Below are 21,202 nucleotides of genomic sequence, written 5' to 3'. Positions count from 1 at the left end.
AAACACTTTAGATATTGCCAAAGTATGGTAGTGTTACAACAGATTTTCAGTGTATGTGTTTTCATGGGAGAAATACTTTGGAAGTGCAAAAGCACTTTTAGTGCTACAACAGATTTTTAATGTATGTGTGCTCATGGTAAACACTTTAGATATTGCCAAAGTATGGTAGTGTTACAACAGATTTTCAGTGTATGCATTTTCATGGAAGAAACACTTTGGAAGTGCAAAAGCACTGTTAGTGCTACAACAGATTTTTAATGTACGTGTGCTCATGGTAAACACTTTAGATATTGTCAAAGTATGGTAGTGTTACAACAGATTTTCAGTGTATGTGTTTTCATGGGAGAAACACTTTGGAAGTGCAAAAGCACTTTTAGTGCTACAACAGATTTTTAATGTATGTGTGTTCATGGTAAACACTTTAGATATTGCCAAAGTATGGTAGTGTTACAACAGAAATCAGTTACTACAATACAGACATCTTTATGTAGCTTGTTAAATTTCCAATTACCTAGAGTAAAATTTCAATTATTGTAATCAAGCTAAAGCTGACTTTAATATGAACTTTATCACTGACAAAGTGCTGTGGAACATCTGCAAGGCATTCAAATTTCGTTACGATATAAAATTCAGATTAAATTTTGTGACACCTCCGTTGGTCTTTCCTTCTCAAATTTCCCTTTTCCAAATTGAAATTTGCATTCCCATGATATCTGCATCATAATCTTGCAATAAATTTATCAGATGCATTTTAGCCAGTTGGTCAATCCAGCGGTATTCAAAATAAATGACCTATCAACTATCAATATTTTTCACATGGTATCCATCCTCAAACAGCCAAGTTACAGAAAGTGCTTGCATTGCTTATATCGTGTCAAACACTATTCCGAACTCAACACGTCCATATTATAAATACGTTACAAAGCAAAATGTTTTATAATCTATTGTTGTGCATTAAAATGTTGCCTACATGAAACAAACCAAGACAGATTTCCTCAAGACAAAAATACATAGTACATTGCTAGTACATTGCCAGGAATAATAAATGACGATGATCAAAGAGTAATGTTAAATGTGTAAAGGGCATTACCATCATAAGTTACAGATACAAATACAAGAACACTTTGGTGGTTCTACATGTGTGATCTTAAAGTCAAGGCCAAGCATGCAATAAAACAAAGACAAAAAAAAAAAAGAAAAGCAAGGAAACTGAAATCTTCAATGGAGCCCTCACCCACCTCCACTCCCCACTCCACTCCCCTCCCTATACCCCCAAAAAACGAAATCATGAATGTTTCACAATATTAAAATTTCAAACAATTAAACATCAAGTCTTTCAGAATTTATAAATATGCAAATGACTTCTTGGCTCTCTTGTTCTTTGTGTCTCAAGTAAAATATTATGCCATGAAAACAAAATTCTGTCCACATTTAATAATTCATCACAAATAACAATTATTTGTTCATTTAACAAATATGAAGCTAACAAAAGTCTGCAATGCTTTGTGTCTGTAAAAACAGCCCCACCTAGAGAAAAAAAAAAGAAAAGAATTAAAAAGCAAAATTTAACTGAATTAAAAATGCACTTCTTGATGGGCGAGACAAATCGGTGGAATCCAAGCTTGTTCAAGATTCAGTAACGATATCGTGAACACAGACCCATGTTCGGCAGCTGTTCACACAACACAGAGTTCATGTCGAACAACACAGTGAAAGTAGCTTGTTACTAATATCACTAGACGATCACTGTAAGAATTATCTCCCAAAGTTCCGAAGAGCTCTTTTGTGGTCTGAGAAGCTTTCAGACCATATTCCTGAGTCAGAGCGATGCCATCGTCCATTGTACTCTGATCTTGAAAATGACCTGGAAAACAAAAAGGAAATAATGCGAAAAAAAAACGTAAAACTACTAAACATATGCGAATGAAAACATCAGCATTTGTTGGTCAAATTCAAGGACAAGAGTGAACGTTCAAGCAACAGTAGTTCAGAATTTATTTCTGTTTTCTTAAATAAAGGAATAAAACATGTACAAACATGGACAATATAATCTACATCGCTTGATATGGCAAATTTACTCAACTTAAAGCTTAAAATCAAAATTTAAAACGCTTTATAAATAATCTGTGGAATAATTTTTCCCCACTGCACCTACCCCAATTCTTCAACCCTTGTAATCCCCTCTGCAACCTATATTTTGACATATTTAGGGAGAGCTATGGTGTGTTGAGAAATATTTTCCACAGTTTTGTGAGTGAGTGAGTGAGTGAATGCTTGGGGTTTAACGTCGTACTTAACAATTTTTCAGTCATATGACCACGAAGGAATCCTTAGGGTGTATGTCATGTGCCTCCTTGTTTTGCAGGATGGATTTCCACTACTCTTTTATCTAGTGTTGCTTCACTGAGAGGCCTTAAGGCAAGTAAGCTACCCCGCCCAAGCCATTATACCGATACGGGTCATCGAGTTGTTACGCTATCCCCTTCATGCTGAACGCCACACAGTTTTGCGAAGCTTGTGTTTTTAATGACACAAACAGATCATTTTTATCACTATTATCATAATATATGAATGCAGAAATTCCACTAAATAATGTGCTGCAGAGCTTGAAGATTTACAGTACAATTAGTTGGGTTTCTATCTAGCCACTCCTGAGTGCAGCATTAATCATCAGTCAAATACATACAAATCTTATAAGAGATTTTCCACTGCTACATGTATAAAATAATTAAGAAGATCTTACCGTCCATGAAGACTTCCTTTCTCATGTCGATTGTGGTGCCTATGGTGCTTTCCTTTACCTGTAACAAAGATTACAATACAGGTAAAATTTTTTACCTTACTTTGCACTTCTTTAATACAACACACTGGGGGTTTTCTAGAATTGATAGGACTTGATACATTTGACATCTTCTGAGTTTTATTGAACCCATTGAAATCTCATTAACAAGAAGTATGTGATAGGTTCAGGCCATTTAGCACTTCAATTGATATAGGAGCTCAGAACAAACCTATTCATTTTGAGCTGTCCTAATTGACCTACAATTTTGGCCACAAAAGTGTATTTTGAGAGGCCGATAAATGTCACAAAATATTAGTTTTGGTGCTGAAATGTTCACTTTTCCACTAGGGTATAATCTTACCATCTAAACAAACCTTAAAGCACTGTTCTATGATCAACAGAACTCTCACAATCTGGAAAAATGAGCAAGTTAGTCATGGACGAAATTTATTATCATTTAGTGTATTCCATGTTTACAAATCGGAATGGCTATTGCATCATGGAAGAAGAAATCGATCCTTCACATTTAGAGTGAGTGAGTTTGTGCTTAGGGTTTAACGTTGTACTTGACAATTTTTCACTCATATGACGACAAAGGAATTCTTAGAGTGCATGTAATGTGCCTCCTTGTTGCAGGACGGACTTCCAACGCACCACTGTAAATCTTCAACCTTTTCAACCACTAAAGCACTTTTTTAAGTGGAATTTATACAACAACTGTCACGAAAATGACACTAAAGATGACTTATTTGTGCCCCTTAAGATGTAAGCCTCATAAATCTGTGTAAATTATTTCACTACACCCCATAGTTCTCTCAGAATGCTTCAAAATACTGGTTGCAGAGGTGGTTGAAAAGGTTGAGAAATTAAGGTACATGGACATACATATTAAAACCTTGCCAGTGTTTCAGTGTACTGATGAAACTGTTTACCATTTTTCTCCCTGCTTCGATGACTGCATTGTTTCGCTCCCTTACACACTCGCAGTTCATTTAGCTGTTCGTGAAGTTGTTGTAAAACTCCGTAGTTCAGATCATGGACGGCGTTCCGCAGCTGAAAATGAAAGTAAATGTTTCTTCTTGAGAGTATAAATCTAAACACGTAGTTCCCATTTCTTCCACGAAGAACTAATAAGGAACTTGTGCACTCATATGTACTTATTATTATTTTTGTTCTTCACACTTAATAGTGGTGTACAGGTAAGTGTGCTCATCGAACACCTACATGTACCTGTATGTAATACAAAGTTAGTACAACATCACAGGAGAAAACGGTGTGTTCTTCTGCGATTGGGACCTTTTGTGTAGCTTGTCCTCAAGTCTCCCATTATTCAGTTCTGCAAGCCAAATCATTAAAGACGTACAGGCTAACAAATAGAAATGATTACAAACCTGATGAGGGTCTTCGGTCATGTTGTAAAAGCTGATGAATTTGGTAATGAATTCACAGTAGAGGAAGTTGTGGGTCTCATTGATGGTCCTTATACACCAATAGGTACAGTTACCAGAGTTAGGGCAAAAACAGAATGGGCCATCTGGAAGAAGACAAAGACAAGGTATTTACAAAATTTACAAAATTCGTCAGCTTGTAGCTGACCAGAGTTAGAGCAAAAACAGAATGGGCCATCTGGAAGAAGACAAAGACAAGGTATTTACAAAATTCGTCAGCTTGTAGCTGACCAGAACTTTCATCATTATCTTGGACATGCCAAAAGGTGATTCCTAGTAGCTACAACCACAATGTTACAATACCACTTACCAACACTCCCATTGTTTCCATACATCTCAAAGACATCCTACAATGCCCCACAACAACCATAATTCTTCAACCTTTTTCAAGCACCTCTAAAACCGATATTTTGAAACATTCTGAGACAACAATGGAGTACAGAGAAATAATTTGCACAGTTTATGAACCCATAGTAACACAAACAAATCATTTTTATTGCCATTACAACAAATGTATTCATAAATTCCAGTGAAAAATGTCCTACAGTCTTTGAAATGGTTGAAGATTTACAGTATGTTTCAAACTGGGTCAACTATCTTTTAACTGCAATAAGATCATAAACTCTTATCTAAAATATCCTAAAACTGTTGAGGGACCTCTGTGGCTGAGGTGGTTAGCATGCCAGATCATCGCTATGGCCCAGAAGCTTCTCACCAATGCGGTCGCTGTGAGTTGCCTCCCACCATAATGATGGCGCTATGTCCCAGAAGCTTCTCACCAATGCGGTCGCTGTGAGTTGCCTCCCACCATAGTGATGGCGCTATGTCCCAGAAGCTTCTCACCAATGCGCTCGCTGTGAGTTGCCTCCCACCATAGTGATGGCGCTATGTCCCAGAAGCTTCTCACCAATGCGCTCACTGTGAGTCCAGCTCATGTTTACCTCGTACTCAACAACATTTCACTTATACGACCTTGGCCAGCATTATTTTGGGAGGGAACAGGAAATATGGGGAAACCCACAACCATCCACAGTTTCAGCAGAATGTATTGTGACATTTCTTTGTCTCCAAAAACGCACTTCTGTGGACAAAATTTTAGGTCTTTTAGGGTGTATCTGAAGACTTACATGCATGTATCCCATGCCGTCCAAGACTCTCAACCATCCGATACATTGGAAGACTTTTACCATCCTATGTGGCTAAAGGCTTTTACCCATCCAATCTGGCTAAAGATTTTTACTCATCCTATGTGGCTAACGGTTTTTACCATCCATTAATATCCAAGACTTAGCCATCCATTAATGTTCTGGATTCTAACCTATCCAATATGGCCAACGAATATCTATACCTATCTAAAATGGCTCAAGACACAATTCCAGTATAATGTTGTTCTCCAATGCTTTTTGTCCAGTGTAAAACAGTTCATATAGGACGATTTAGCAGTGTTCACGACTAATGATTCTTACGATTCCTGTATGTTGGCTTCTCCAATGTTTGTTGACATGTGTAAGGCATTTTATACTGGACACCTTGCCAGTGTACAACAGATCATGGCCAGCATGACCCAAATAACTTACAGTTCAAGTATGGTGGAGTTCTCCAATGTTTGTTGACATGTGTAAAACAGTTTATACTGGACACCTTGCAACGTACAACAGATCATGGCCAGCACGACCCAAATAACTTACAGTTCAAGTACGGTGGAGTTCTCCAATGTTTGTTGACATGTGTAAAACAGTTTATACTGGACACCTTGCCAACGTACAACAGATCATGGCCAGCACGACCCAAATAACTTACCGTTCAAGTACGGTGGAGTTCTCCAATGTTTGTTGACATGTGTAAAACAGTTTATACTGGACACCTTGCCAACGTACAACAGATCATGGCCAGCACGACCCAAATAACTTACCGTTCAAGTACAGTGGAGTTCTCCAATGATCGTTGACGTGTGTACAACAGTTTATACTGGACGACTTGCCAGTGTGAAACAGTTCATGGCCAGCACGTTCCAAATAACTTACCATTCCAGTACGGTGGAGTTCTCCAATACTTGTTGACATGTGTAAAACAGTTTATACTGGACGACTTGCCAGTGTACAACAGTTCATGGACAATATGATCCAAGTCACTTACCATTCCAGTGAAACATTTCATGTAGGACGATTACCTCGTGTAAAACAGTTCATCACCCAAAGACTCAGTTCCAGTATAGTATGTACTCCATGCTCAGTCATGTGTAAAACAGTTCATATAGGACAAATGACATTGGTAATGACCTTGCTGGCAATGCTTAAAACATTTCATGTAGGACAATTTACCAGTGTAAAACATTTCATGTAGGACAATTTACCAATGTAAAACAGTTCATCACCCAAAGACAAATTTACAATTCATCACCCAAAGACCAATTTACAGTTTGTCACCCATCACCCACAGACCAATTTACAGTTCATCACCCAGACGCTTACCGTTCCAGTATGGTGGTGTCTTCCAGTGCTTGTCGTCATGTGTAAAACAGTTCATATAAGATGACTGACAACCATGGACCTTCTTCTTCAACTTTCGTCTCCTGCGCCTGAATTTGTCTTTTCGATTCCTTGAGTTTTTACGTCGGTTGAAAGTTTCCATGCCATCTTCTCCAAAAATATCAACCTCGTCTTCCTCTTCGTCTTCTCCATCTTCAAAATCATCATCTACCCCAGGAACGCCGTACTCGACCTCGTGCTCCTCAAATTCCTCATCTTCCCTGAGAAATTTAAAGTCGCTGCTTATCAGCAAATTATAAACATTGTATTGAACGTCTGGCACTTTACCTGACAAAACAGAATTTGAATGTTTCCACGTCCTAACTTTGACTTCTGAGGCACTATTATTGTAAACGGATTGCAAAAACACTGGGTCTGGTAATACACTTTTGCTACTTCACGCAATAAATGAATAAAAAATCACAAATATACAAAATGTGAATCCCACAATGCTTGTTTTTATCTGGTCATACAGTATGCCTGGGCCATCACAAGAGTTGGCTTCTCCCACTATGATAAATCTATAGCTGTGGCATGGGTTAATATTATTCCTTGGCTGTAGTGCATCAACCTCATTATTCCCTGGCTGCAATGCATCAACCTCATTATTCCCTGGCTGTAATGCATCAACCTCATTATTCCCTGGCTGTAATGCATCAACCTCATTATTCCCTGGCTGTAATGCATCAACCTCATTATTCCCTGGCTGTAATGCCAATTTCACTTATATGATGGCAGACAGCATTATGGCGGGAGGAAACCCGGCAAAGCTCTGGGGAAATCCACGACCATCTGTAGGCTTTTGACAAACCTTCCCATGTACGGCCCGAGAGGAAGCCAGTATCAGCTGGACTTGAACTGACAGCAACCGTATTGATGAAATGCTCCTAGGTCACAGCGCAACCACCTCGGCCACAGAAGCCCCAAAGTACACAATAAAGAAAAGTTTTAGATGTCTTTTTGCTTCAGAAGTTTCCTCAGAGTGTAAAACAAGCCGTCTACAGGAAAAATACTCAGGATAAGGAGCTTTAATCAAACTATATCTCAAGATCACTGATTTACTACTTCGATAAATGCCTAATCTTTTCTACCAATCGCACAAAATTTCTAACTGACCTAGGCATGACCCTCAAAACAAATACACCAGAAAGAACCCAAGACCTTTAAGACGCAGATTCGAATCACAAGTCTGATAGGCTTACCCTTCCCTCTTGAAACACTGGCATTCTCCATCTTCATTCTGATTGGTCAATGCCATCTCCCTGGTTGGCTCGTCCAACATATCATCCAGATGGTGGACTGAAAATTCTTTTGCCGGACGTTTTTTCTTCAAATGTTTCCGAATTCCCTGAGTAAAAAGTATCAAATATCCAAAACATTTGTGACGGGATTAATGTTTCTGAATCGATTAACATTTGGTGGCTGCTTTAGGCCCAGCCCCTGGATCACAATGTTATATTTAGACTCAGTCAAATTTCAGTCATCATACTTGGTATGCTCCTTTACATATTTTAGCGGAAATTTGGTTTGCAATAAAGTCCTCAGAATTTACATTGTCAAGCAAATATATTGACCTTGTTACATAAGAAATAACAACTGAAAATGGGATTTGAAATCTTGACTTAAGATCACTGGTGATCCCAGGGACAGGATTGTAACAGGTACTTGGCATGGTACAATGTTTTCTTCTGGGTGCTGCCTGCTTTGTTCCACTCATGAACTTGACCAATGTTCAACTATATAAGCTGAGTATTTATTAATTTATCTGACTGACACATAATACCCAAAATACTCTGAGTTTTTCACCCTTATTACAATGGTGGTCACTTTTATGCGTGGAGGAAACCAGAGTGCCCAGAAAAATTCACCAACCTTGGCGAGTTACTGATAAATGCTCTCAGCTTTGACGTATGTCACACTCGTTGAAAGCAAATTGTCTCCTGAAAACTTCATGCCAAACTGCATGAACATCATCCATCACTTTTTTGTCACCCAAAAAAGAAGTCCCAAGATCTCTGGAAACAAGGTCACTGAATACACCACCTGTCATCATTACCAGGAAACACATCAATCAATGAATATCCCACACTGAAATAACTATCTTGAGACCAGTGAAAACACTAGCTCTAGTACACTAAGGGATCCAAGCTGCACACCTTGAGATTCTCAAGCTTCTGTTTGTAAAACTGTATCATCTCATCCACTCTGTCTTTATGGTCCTTCCAGGCTACCACACTTCTGTACAGCTCCCGCTCACACTGTACACTGTTGTTTGGCAAAACTCTACATTTTTCCATGTAACCCTCTAGTCCTGAAACACACGGCAAGCTATATAATTACACAACTGATACATGTACATGAAGCAGTCACCAAGCAATGATGAAATTCCTGAAAATAAAATGTCACAGAATTTTGTAGTCCGGAAACAAAAACCATGTTACAAGAAACTCCTCCAGCCAAAATATCATGCGATGCAAGAATCTCGAGTTTCAATGTAATATCAAGGTCATGTCCCTTTGTGCCATTATGTTGTTGCTTTATGACACAGTAGGGCAATTCATGACCCAGTTTCCTACATGACCCAGTTTACTACATCTACATGTACATGACCTACTTAGCTTCATGACCCAGTTACCTTCATACCTCAGGATTGTGTCAATGTAATACAACAGGGTAAATTACCACCAAAAGCCATATCAATACAAAAGCTGATCCATTTTAACTAAGGCGTATATATACAATAATGAAAATTAACCACCTAAGTCTGGGGTTTATCAGTGCTTTCTGCATCATTTGTGTTAGATCGCAATGGTGTCTCCTTGCAACAGTCCACTCTCCAAAGTGGCCAATCCAGTATCGTATTAAACTCCTTTATGGTGAAGACACCAGACTGAAACATGAACCCTATCATGAACCCCCTAATCACGAACCCCCTAATCATGAACCCCTATCATGAACCCCTATCATGAACCCCCTAATCATGAACCCCTATCATGAACCCCTATCATGAACCCTCTAATCATGAACCCTATCATGAGCCCCTATCATGAACCCCTATCATATCTTCATCATAGTCACAGTAGACCAACACTGAGCTGATCTGTATATGGCCTATCACCAACAAAAAGTAATAGCATCAAGATGGCCATTTCACCCCTGGTCTTGTTAATACAGATGATATCAGATACAGTGGATAGCACGCTGGTGCAGCATAATGACTCAGGAGCCTCTCACAAATGCGTATTCTGTGAATTCAACTTCAACTCATGCTGGCTTCTCCTCTTGTCTTATGTGGGAAGGTCTGTCAGCAACCTGTGGACGGCTGTGGGTTTCGACCGGACTCTTATATTTGAAAGCTCTGATATTAAACACCCAATAAAAAACGAAGTATAAAGATAATGCTACATGTAGCTTTAATTATAGAATCTTTATATGGCCTTTATGTTACTCATGACCCAGTTTATTTCATGACCCAGTTTATTTCATGACCCAGTTTATTTCATGACCCAATTTACGACATGACCCAGTTTACTACATGACCCAGTTTACTACATCTACATGTACATGACCTACTTTGCTTCATGACCCAGTCACCTTCATACCTCAGGATTGTGTCAATGTAATACAATAGGGTAAATTACCACCAAAAGCCATATCAATAGAAAAAGCTGATGCAAAACCAACAAAACAATGCAACATTTTTCTTTCATCAAATGCTTCTGGCATAAACAGCATACCAAAATGCCTTTTAATCAAATCTCAAGAGTTGTAAAAAAAGCCGCAAATTCCAGCCACCATAGCAATGTCATGCCAGTAAAATGCAAACAAAACCTACATAAACAACCACAATGCCTGGAGTTCTGTCAATGGAAAGGGCAACTGTTTTAAAAACAAATACACTGTGTTGGCATGCACTTGTTTCAAGCCACATGCTATATTTACAAACAGATTTGTAGCAAGTTTTCAAGGGCACCTAATCCTATGTAGCACAACAGCTCTTTTAATACTGTGATACATGTTTTATGTTCATACTGGTAGAGCTGTTTGCTGTTGACTTATAACCAATGGCACTGAATCGTTTTCAAGGTCGAACAGTGAACAGAAAAATTGTCCAGACATTTTGTAAATAAATGCTTGACACAACACTCCTTGATTTGATCTCTTGCACTAGGTAATGGCATACCGTACTGACACAAACATCTGATCAATCTGATATGTGATCCAGGCTCAAACAATATATATATTTATACACAAATGAACTTGACATTCTCTTGAGATTAGAAAGGTTCAAGGTCACCCAACAAAATCAACCAATGAAGCCCACCACAGAAGCACAGCCAGAAATGGTTCAACTTCCTACCTACAGGGGGCGCTGTGAGACGGGTTTCACGGAACGGAATCTGGGCAGAGTTGAAATTGTGATGTATCAGCGACCGCCTTTTCCGAATTAAATTAGCACGAATATCTGTCACAAGAATAATTGGTCAAACAGACTTTCATTATAAAGTTCTTGGTCTTCCATGAAAGTTGCTCCTTTTCCTTGATGTTAACACCGTCAAAATCCTTCTACCAAACCTTCATCATATTCACAGAAATGATTCAGGCTTTTATCCAATATACATGAATAAAAAAAGCTGAAAATTGAAATTGTTATCACTGGACCTCTGAAAACTTTATCTGGAATTGCTGTCTCTTTATTCACAATTCAAAAGAGATTTAAACACATTTTCACCCTTGAATTTCACGTTTATTAGATTAACACTGTACAAGACATCTGTGCAAACTTGGCGCTGTTGCAAACTCAAAAATTTGTGAATTAAAATACATGTAATTATTTTTAAACAAATCTAAATTCAAAACAGCAATCATGTATAGACTTGCATGTCATTTTGGAGCTGTTGTTTACATGTATCGGTTCATGGAACCGGAGTGCCTCTTCCTAAATATTGGTGACTCCGGTGACTCCAGTGACTCTGGCCCAAACTGAACTGAACATTGTTCTGTTGTAATGCACGAGAAGCATGTTTCCAGTCTGACAAACTTTGATAAGGAATAACTGAAATTCAAGCTTGATAATTGTTCCCAACATTTCTGAAAACTACTCTTCAGAGAAACTGGTAAAATCTCCACTGATTATTGTACACATCATACATTAAGTACTGCACCATGGTTACTTGACCCAAGTACATTTATTTATTTACTTGATTAGTATTTAAAAATATTTCACTTATATGACAGCGACCAGCAATATGGTGGGAGGAAACCGGGCAAAGCCCGAAAGAATCCACAGGTGGCAGATGGACCTTCCCATGTGTGACCACATAGGAGGCCAGCATGAGCTGGACTTGAACAAACATGCTAACATGTTAGCATGCTAACACCTTGGCCACGGAGGCCACCTAACATTGTTAAGGAAATTGAAATTGTTGTAATAAATATGAAAGTGAACATAAAGTCTGCCACTATATATACATAGAACAAATGATATAGGACACAGTTATCACAGAAAAATACATGAAAAATTTGATAACGTTTTGAAAGCCAAGAAGATGAAATTTAGCTTTGGGGATATGGATGGCACTGTCGGACAATTCACTCCGAGTAGACATGTTGTAGAAGCCCTTATGAACTTGGACAATCAGTAGTACTGAAAGCATCACATAATAATTGGCAGTCACATCTAAAAACCTATAAGCTCTCGATTGTCAGAGTGGTTTCTTATAGTGGATAGACAGATATCAATGCTATAAATTCAATTTTGCAGTTAGTTTAAGTGTTAAAATGATGAATTTTGGACTACACATTTATCAGCAGGAAACTGAGCAGGAAACGGCTGCTCATGTCACAATGCGTACATGTTGGGCAGGATACCACAGTAACTTGTCAGGGTGAGCTGGCAAGAAAACTGCCCCAGGAGAGTGATTTTGAAAAATAATACTGTGACGTTGCATTATTTTTCCACAGCAAAGTCAGATTTATCACGAAAATATCTTCCAAAAATGTGAATGAAAGAGGCTGTTATCAATCAGCTTGGGTCCTCGAACATCGCCCTGACCAAGTGCCAAACTAAGAGAAACACGGGCCCTTTAAACACGGAACAAAGCTGATAGTGTTTGGTTGGATATCAGGCATTTTTGTCTGTATTTTCTCGTCAGATCGTTTAATACAGATGGGTACGGGAGATTTCCTAGGTTTTGTGACTCTAGATAGCTGTAATGTGGCTAAATGGCATCACCAAAAAGGAGTGGCTAGGTACTGACGACTGTTTGCTGTTTATTTTGTTGGTAAGTGGTGTAGAATTTTTAAAAGTATTTTTGGAACATTTCTGGAATACTACTTTATTACTTAATTCAGCTTAAGTGGAAAACCTTATGATCACTTTAAAGATATTGCTTGCTAAAGTAGTAACCATGTTTCAATGTAATGCATCCCCCCTCATGCCCTCCCCCCAAAGGGTACATTTTTCTATTTAATTAGTGTTTTATGCCCTACTCAAGAATATTTTTACTTTTATGACCAAGTCTGGGGAAAACCCACGGCTGTTGGCAGGTTGCTGGAAGACCTTCCCATTTACGGAAGCCTGCATGAGCTGGAGTTGAACTCGCAACGACCGCATTGGTGAGCGGCTCCTGGGTCATTTCAGCCATGGAGTCTCTCCCCCAACCCCAACTGAGTAGACGTCAATATATTTTATAAAATGGACAATAATGAATACAGGTCTCCAAAAGAGTGTTTTAAAAAATGTCAGGCACTTACATTTAAGCTTGGACATAAGCTTGTAAGTTTCAAGGAACTCCAAATAAATGTTCGTTAATACCTGAGTTGTGGAGAATGCCTGGGCCGTCAAGTGGCTCCGTCATGTTGCTGAACTCAGGGCAAATACAGGTGTCACTCTGGATTCTCAACTTCCTGTTCTCTGTACTCTCACCACACCTGGACAGGTGCAAATCTCCTGACTCTAACGTCCTACACTCGAATTCCTGTCCAGAAGAAAACCAAACAAATAAATTTTCGGGTAGTGTTAGCGTTAAGAAGGATTAAGATTTGCCATAAATGAAATACCAGTCTAGACTGTTTTCAAACTCGGACTTTCAATCTATTTCTGTCGATTTATTTATTTACGTCTTTATTTTTGTTCTTGGCAAAGAAAAAAAATAACAGATCTCAAGACATGGGGCACAAATTACGAAAAGGCTATAAAAATTTTGCTGCTAATGATGAACATTTTATTTTTAAAATGCTTATTAACACAAAACAATTACTTATAACACCTACATATTACTTTGATGTTAAACATGAAGGAAAACTTTAAACCTGCAGCCCGTCACAATATCCTCCCACAACAAACTACAAAGGATGGATTCATTATTGCTCAACATATAGTTTTGAGGGAAAACTCTGTCCACAATATTAACAAAACAGCCAAACATGGTCTCATAACCTGAGAAACATTGAATCTGTTTTCAAAATGATTCGGTGAAATATGGCAAACATCTCAATGTGCTGACATTTTAAAGACGTCTTATTATTTGACACCAACTTTAGTTTGTTGTTTCACTGGTAAGCCAACACTAAAAATCCACAAAAAGGAATAAAAAACTGAAAACCCAGCTTTTACTTTGTCAAATCTTGATACTTTTTTATGATTTTTTTAAAGGTTTTCCGGTCAAATCAATGTCTTCAACAGGAAAACTTGCCAGGCATAGTTTACAATTTCCATAACTCAGTCGTGTTTTTCTTTTCATACCCTCCTTCGACACTGAAGAAAGATTTATTCTGCCCATAAAACAACAATTAAAATTGGTGTAGCCTTAAACTGAAGTGAATCCGCTTGTGTACAGATCTGGTGTGGCCTAAAAATCAAGTGAATCTGCTTGTGTACATACCTACTTTGGCCTTCAAATGGAGCAAATCTGCCTGCATACATACCTGGTGTGGCCTTAAAATGGAGCAAATCTGCCTGTATACATACCTGGTGTGGCCTTAAAATGGAGCGAATCTGCCTGTGTACATACCTGGTGTGGCCTCACACTGAAGCTAATCTGCCTGTGTACATACCTGGTGTGGCCTTACAATGGAGCGAATCTGCCTGTGTACATACCTGGTGTGGCCTCACACTGAAGCTAATCTGCCTGTGTACATACCTGGTGTGGCCTTCAAATGGAGCGAATCTGCCTGTATACATACCTGGTGTGGCCTTAAAATGGAGCGAATCTGCCTGTGTACATACCTGATGTGGCCTCACACTGAAGCTAATCTGCCTGTGTACATACCTGGTGTGGCCTTACAATGGAGCGAATCTGCCTGTGTACATACCTGGTGTGGCCTCACACTGAAGCTAATCTGCCTGTGTACATACCTGGTGTGGCCTTCAAATGGAGCGAATCTGCCTGTGTATACACCTGGAATGGCCTTACAATGAAGCAAATCTGCCTGTGTACATACCTGGTGTGGCCTTCAAATGGAATGAATCTGCCTGTGTACATACCTGGTGTGGCCTTAAAATGGAATGAATCTGCCTGTGTACATGTACATACCTGGAGTGGCCTTAAAATAAAACAAATCTGCCTGTGTACATACCTGGTGTGGCCTTAAAATGGAACGAATCTGCCTGTGTACATGTACATACCTGGAGTGGCTTTAAAATGGAATGAATCTGCCTGTGTACATGTACATACATGGAGTGGCCTTAAAATGGAGCTTTTCTGCCTGTGTACATGTACCTACCTGGTGTGGCCTTAAAATGGAACGAATCTGCCTGTGTACATGTACATACCTGGAGTGGCCTTAAAATGGAACAAATCTGCCTATGTACATGTACATACATGGAGTGGCCTTAAAATGGAGTTTTTCTGCCTGTGTACATGTACCTACCTGGTGTGGCCTTAAAATGGAATGAATCTGCCTGTGTACATACCTAGAATGGCCTTACAATGAAGCGAATCTGCCTGTGTACATACCTGTTATGGCCTTCAAGTGGAGCGAATCTGCCTGTGTACATACCTGGTGTGGCCTTCAAATGGAACGAATGTGCCTGTGTACATACCTGGTGTGGCCTAAAAATGGAACGAATCTGCCTGTGTACATGTACATACCTGGTGTGGCCTTAAAATGGGACGAATCTGCCTGTGTACACGTACATACCTGGAGTGGCTTACACGGCGGACGATACTGATCTTGTTGACACATCTTCACCAGCTTAAACTCTCGCGGGGACAAAATATTCTGAAGGTTGGAATTCTCAACATCAAACTCTGACAGTCTACTGAAAATTCGCCTCTTTTCCGCTTTAATGATACCCAACAGCTTCTTTCTTGTGACTTTCCTATGAAGAACATCATAATTAGAGAAATGTTACCAAATTGTCAAATTAATATCTTAATTATACATTTGCGTCCATCTAGACAGTTGACGCAGACACAACATATAATCACTAAAAAGTACAAAAAGAACAAACTTGTTCTAAGGAAATATTTCAGTTTTCTAGTGAACAGCTTTTCTACACCAACTTGCTATGCCAATTTCACAGTATAAATGCAAGTTTTTTTATTTAATTATTTATTTAAAAAAATTTCTGCCAGGCTAAAAGAATAAGAAAAAACTGTCATGTGTGCCAGAAGAACTAATCAGTGCTCAGAGGACACAAAGCATTTTAATACACAGTTTAAACTTCTTGGACTCAAGGATGACATAGATTTGGTGGAGAGGCTACAAAAGTGCTCGCTAGTAGATAACAGGTGAATGCAAAACTTCAGCTCAATACATAAAGTACTGAAGTCATGAATTTGGCAACTTACAGTAATTAATATGCATACAGATCATCGACGATGGTACAACCCCTGTCGTGTCATTGTGCTTTTCACATATGTAAAACCTCAGTTGAATACATGCAGTACTTTTGGAGACGACAACCCCCAACATTTACCTTAACATTGGTCCTAATACACAAATCACTTCACTGGTGAATTTTGTACTTTATCGTAAATAATATGCAGGTGCCCACCTTGTGTTATTGTACTCCACATGTATCTAAAACCTGAGTTCAATACAACGTACATAAAATACTTTCTAAAATCCCTCCCCCCCCCCCCCCTCTTCATCTTTCCCTCTCACTGAATGTCGACGCTCGGTGTAGGACACAAGCTAAGAGTATGAGTACAGGCAAGCTAAAACTGGGTGTACATGTATTTTGAATCAGATTTGAATGCTGATCTGTTAAGGCCACGTTACAGTCACACTCACCCTCTGGTCAAAAGGACACTGTCTCTCCAGCCCTTCTTAAAACGATTCAGCTTGAACCCATTTCTGAAAGAAAAAAGGGTTTACGCGTGTGTTATTTTCACAAATGTTTTGCATGTGAACACGCATTTATCAAACAGCAAAGTTTGATGTCAAAAATACGACAAATGTCTGCCGGGAATTTCCATTTCCAAAGTCAAGCTGGAACACCATAGTATATATGTATCTGTTAACCACTCGTTTGGTCAGTCATCTGGAGAACACCCTAACTTTAATTCTGATTGAACAATGTACATGTAGTCAGCCTTGACCATTAGAGCATACCCACTGACCTCTAGTTTGGTCAACCAGTTGGACAAGAGTGACTTTAACACAGATGTAGAATGTACATTTAGTCAGCCTGGACCACCACAGCATACCTGCTGACCTCTAGTTTGGTCAACCAGTTGGACAAGAGAGACTTTAATACTGATGTAGAATGTACATGTAGTCAGCCTGGACCATTAGAGCATACCCACTGACCGCTAGTTTGGTCAACCAGTGGGACAAGAGCGACTTTAATACAGAAGTACAATCTACATGTAGTCAGCCTGGACCACCATAGCATACCTGCTGATCTCTACATTGGTCAACCAGTTGGACAAGGGACTTTAATACTGATGCACAATGTACATGTAGTCAGATTGAACCACCATAGCATATATGCTGACCACTAGTTTGGTCAACCAGTTGGATAAGAAACTTTTATAAAGAAGTACAATATACATGTAATCAGAAAGGGCCACCATATAGATGTAACATACCTGCTGAGCTCCAGTTAGCTCAATCAGTTTGACAAGAGCATTACTTTAATATCTGTTCACATTTTATCCTGTGCAATAATTTGATCTCTGGTATTGATGTGGTCAATAAAGTAATTCATCTGTTGTCAACACAGACCATACATGTGGTTTTACCTGATACTGGTGTGGTCACTGTAGACCACCATAGTTTACCTGGTGACTTCTGGTTTGGTCAGTGGTTTGAGGATACCGGTATTGACCCTAGCTTATCGGTTTTGGAGTAACACTGATGTGGTCACAATAGGTCACCTATTTAGTTTACCTGGGGGCTTCTGGTTTGGTCAATAGTTTGAGGATGGACTTTCCGTCCATGTGGTCAGGGATTTCCACCCCAGCCATGTCCAAAATCGTCGGAGCCAGGTCAATATTGGCAACCAGGTTTTTCAATCTGAAAATAAAGAAATGCCAAATTTTATGGCTGTACATAACTAGAGAGTCTCAAACATTTTATATCTCACCTATAGTAGCAAAGTGTATCAATCTGACTAAAAATTTACGTCCCTCAAGATTTTAAAAGTCACTAAGAAAAGTCTGAGTGAATAATAACAAAGCTGTCTATGGGCTTGGGAAGGCTACGGTGTATGATTCCACTAAGCCATTTCTGACTTCTGAATTTGAGGTGTTGGAGCTATAAATTAAAATTTTGACCATCTCATTAATGTTACCCGAAGACAAAGTGTCAAAATTTAAACTTTCAGCACCAAAAACTAAGCACTGAGGGCAGATTTTTAATTTTGACTTTAGTCAGAAATGGCTTGGTGGAAATGGCCCCTGATCATTTTAAACTTTTGACATGGTATTGGTTCTGGGCAGGTTATCAATATTTCTGTAATATTTGTGGAAAAGTAGCCAGCAACCTGGCAGAGAACAAAATGAAATAAATTAGGAGCTGTGGTCAATGTAGATGACTACCTGCTCAAAATTTTACTTAAGTAGAAAGCTGCAGGTAGCTGGTAACGGTCTTCAAATAAAACACCTGTGAAATCACAAGATGAGTGCCTGTTTTTATTACTAAAGAACGCTGGTCTGTGAGACCCTGTAGGAACTTAAGGTCTTACTTAGTCCCTGGGGGTACACCAGGCCCGCGGATGAACAGTGGCACCCTGACATCAAAGTCATAGGGCATAGCCTTCCCCTTGACCAGTCCAAACTGGCCCAAGTGATAGCCATGGTCGGAGGTGAACATAATGTAACTGTTGTCTAGCTCTCCCAGGCTTTTCAGCTCTCTGTGAATCTGAAATACAAACAACATTACACATTATAGAGCAGTGGGAGGGATTGCCTATGTAAATCAGAATATTGTACAGCTAATACTATCTTCCAGATTTCTTTAATGACATGAAAAGCAATATTTCAGTCTGGATTCACTATCACTGTGAATGAAATGGTTGGAATCCTGCCATATTAAGACCACATCTTTACTGAAATCATTTAACTTTTGAACCCAGCAAAGCATGGAATCCCACTCTTGTTTGCTTTATTTTCTTAAAGGAATGGTAATTTCTCCCTACTCCAATTACACTGCATTTGACTTATGAGCTTTACTACGAATTTCATTTGAAACAATTACTCCAAAAATCTGCTACAGCCATATTAAAAAATGGCCATAAGTTGATTTCTTTGTTTAGTTCAATGGTACAGCCCCAGTTTACAACTGTCTATGTACCTGTATAAAGCAGTCTCCAGCCCAATAAAAATTGGATGTTTTCACAGCATTAGAGAGTTCCATCCCATCAGCAAAACCCTTAACACTTCAACTGTTTCCACAACTTTCCTACCTTTCGGATTTGATTGTGTTTATAAACTAGCCAGGGCGCCTCCTTGGCTGAGGGGGTTATCACGCAAGCACACCAAAAGGAGCCTACCACCACTGCAATCGCGGTGAGTTCAAGTCCAGTTCATGCCGTCTTCCTATCCGACAGTAAGTGGGAAGGTCTGCCAGCAACCTGCAGATGGTCGTGGATTTCCTCTGGGCTCTGCCCGGTTTTTCCCCACCATAATGCTGGTCGCCATCGTATAAGTGAAATATTCTTGAGTACGGCGTAAAACACCAATTAAATAAATAAATAAAGATTAAGTTGCCTCTGATATGAGTTTGGGATTGCAAATATCTTTCTTACATGCACAGCGCTAGCGCAGCATAATGACTCAAGATTCTCTCATCAATTCGGTCGCGGTGAGTTCAACTCAAGCTTATGCTGGCTTCCTCTCCAGCCGTAGGTAGGAAGGTCTGACAGCAACCTGATGGTCGTAGGTTTCCCCCGGGCTCTGCCCGGGTTCCTCCCACCTTAATGCTGGCCGCCGTCGTATAAGTGAAATATTCTTGAGTACGGGGTAAAACACCAATCAAATAAATAAATAAATAAAATACATGGACAGTTGTAACTACCGTTTTCTTTTCCTTTAGATTCTGTCCTGGATAAGTAACCTTTCTAACCTTTTCCACCAGGTCATCCACCGACTGTAGGGTCTGTAGCCGTTTCTGTTGTAAAACATCTGTAAATTTCTGATGGATTGGCTCCATTTTGCCCGTGAGTTTCAGTAACCACTGCTTGTCATCATTGGGGGCGTAATTCCAGCTCGGAGTTCTGATTAGGAAAAGAATATTTATTTATTTATTTGATTGTTGTTTCAAATGATAAATTTTCACTTTTATGATGGTGGCAAGTTTTATGGAAGGAAACCAGAGTGCCCGGCATAATCCACCAGCCCTTTGGCAGGTTACTGATCAACTTTCCCACAGGTGACATAGGTAGACGACAAGTGGTCTTATAGTCTTGTGGTTGGATAGTCCCAATATCCCATCATAACAGTACTGCCTTTTTGAAATACTCCCCAGTATATTTCGTACCATGTGTTGAGGTATCCAGATTGCTAATTTTTACACAGAGTTTATATGTAGAGTAAATATTTACATGCACTTTTGTGAGATGGTAAAATGCTCTAGAATATTCAAATAGTAAAGCACCTACAGCAGCACAAGTAACCCATTTATCAAGTGTCTAATAATACTTTGTTCCATTATTTCACCTCAGTTCAGAGAGTCAGATCCATACATATATACACTGTCTTTTCTTGCAAACTCACCTATGGTCTGTGTTATTAAAAAACATATGCTGGTACTGCGGGGCTGCATCTTCTGGTCCATGGGGGGCCGGTACACTCAGAACCATCATAACTGGTCTGGACACAGCAAACACAAAAGGAAATCTTAGGTTTGATTGTTGGTTTGCTTTGAGGTTAAGGTTGCTTTCAAATTTTTTCTTTTAATTTGAACAACTTGCAAAAGACAGTAAGAATGGCAACCTGCTATGATGTAATGAAACCAAACTAACCTGAGCTGTCTTCCACAACCTTTGTTCA

At 39.2% G+C, this 21,202-nt stretch overlaps 1 protein-coding gene across 1 annotated transcript in view; it reads right to left on the bottom strand.

Moving 5' to 3' along the window:
* Positions 1-1,275: 1,275 nt before the first annotated feature.
* LOC135463631 (putative extracellular sulfatase Sulf-1 homolog) overlaps positions 1,276-21,202 on the bottom strand; it is a 41,583-nt gene continuing 21,656 nt past the window's right edge. Inside the window, 15 exon segments of the mRNA XM_064740976.1 lie at positions 1,276-1,864; positions 2,744-2,801; positions 3,715-3,835; positions 4,174-4,316; positions 6,702-6,979; positions 7,961-8,106; positions 8,915-9,069; positions 11,119-11,223; positions 13,576-13,738; positions 15,903-16,083; positions 17,001-17,063; positions 18,102-18,227; positions 18,898-19,073; positions 20,277-20,427; positions 20,927-21,022. Coding sequence (XP_064597046.1) covers positions 1,756-1,864; positions 2,744-2,801; positions 3,715-3,835; positions 4,174-4,316; positions 6,702-6,979; positions 7,961-8,106; positions 8,915-9,069; positions 11,119-11,223; positions 13,576-13,738; positions 15,903-16,083; positions 17,001-17,063; positions 18,102-18,227; positions 18,898-19,073; positions 20,277-20,427; positions 20,927-21,022 — 2,071 coding nt within the window. The 3' untranslated portion in view covers positions 1,276-1,755.

Source organism: Liolophura sinensis, chromosome 3 (assembly GCF_032854445.1).
Source record: "Liolophura sinensis isolate JHLJ2023 chromosome 3, CUHK_Ljap_v2, whole genome shotgun sequence".
In the NCBI taxonomy this organism is placed as follows: domain Eukaryota; kingdom Metazoa; phylum Mollusca; class Polyplacophora; order Chitonida; family Chitonidae; genus Liolophura; species Liolophura sinensis.
Note: the sequence above shows the minus strand (reverse complement) of the source record. Positions and strands in the feature narration are given on the sequence as shown.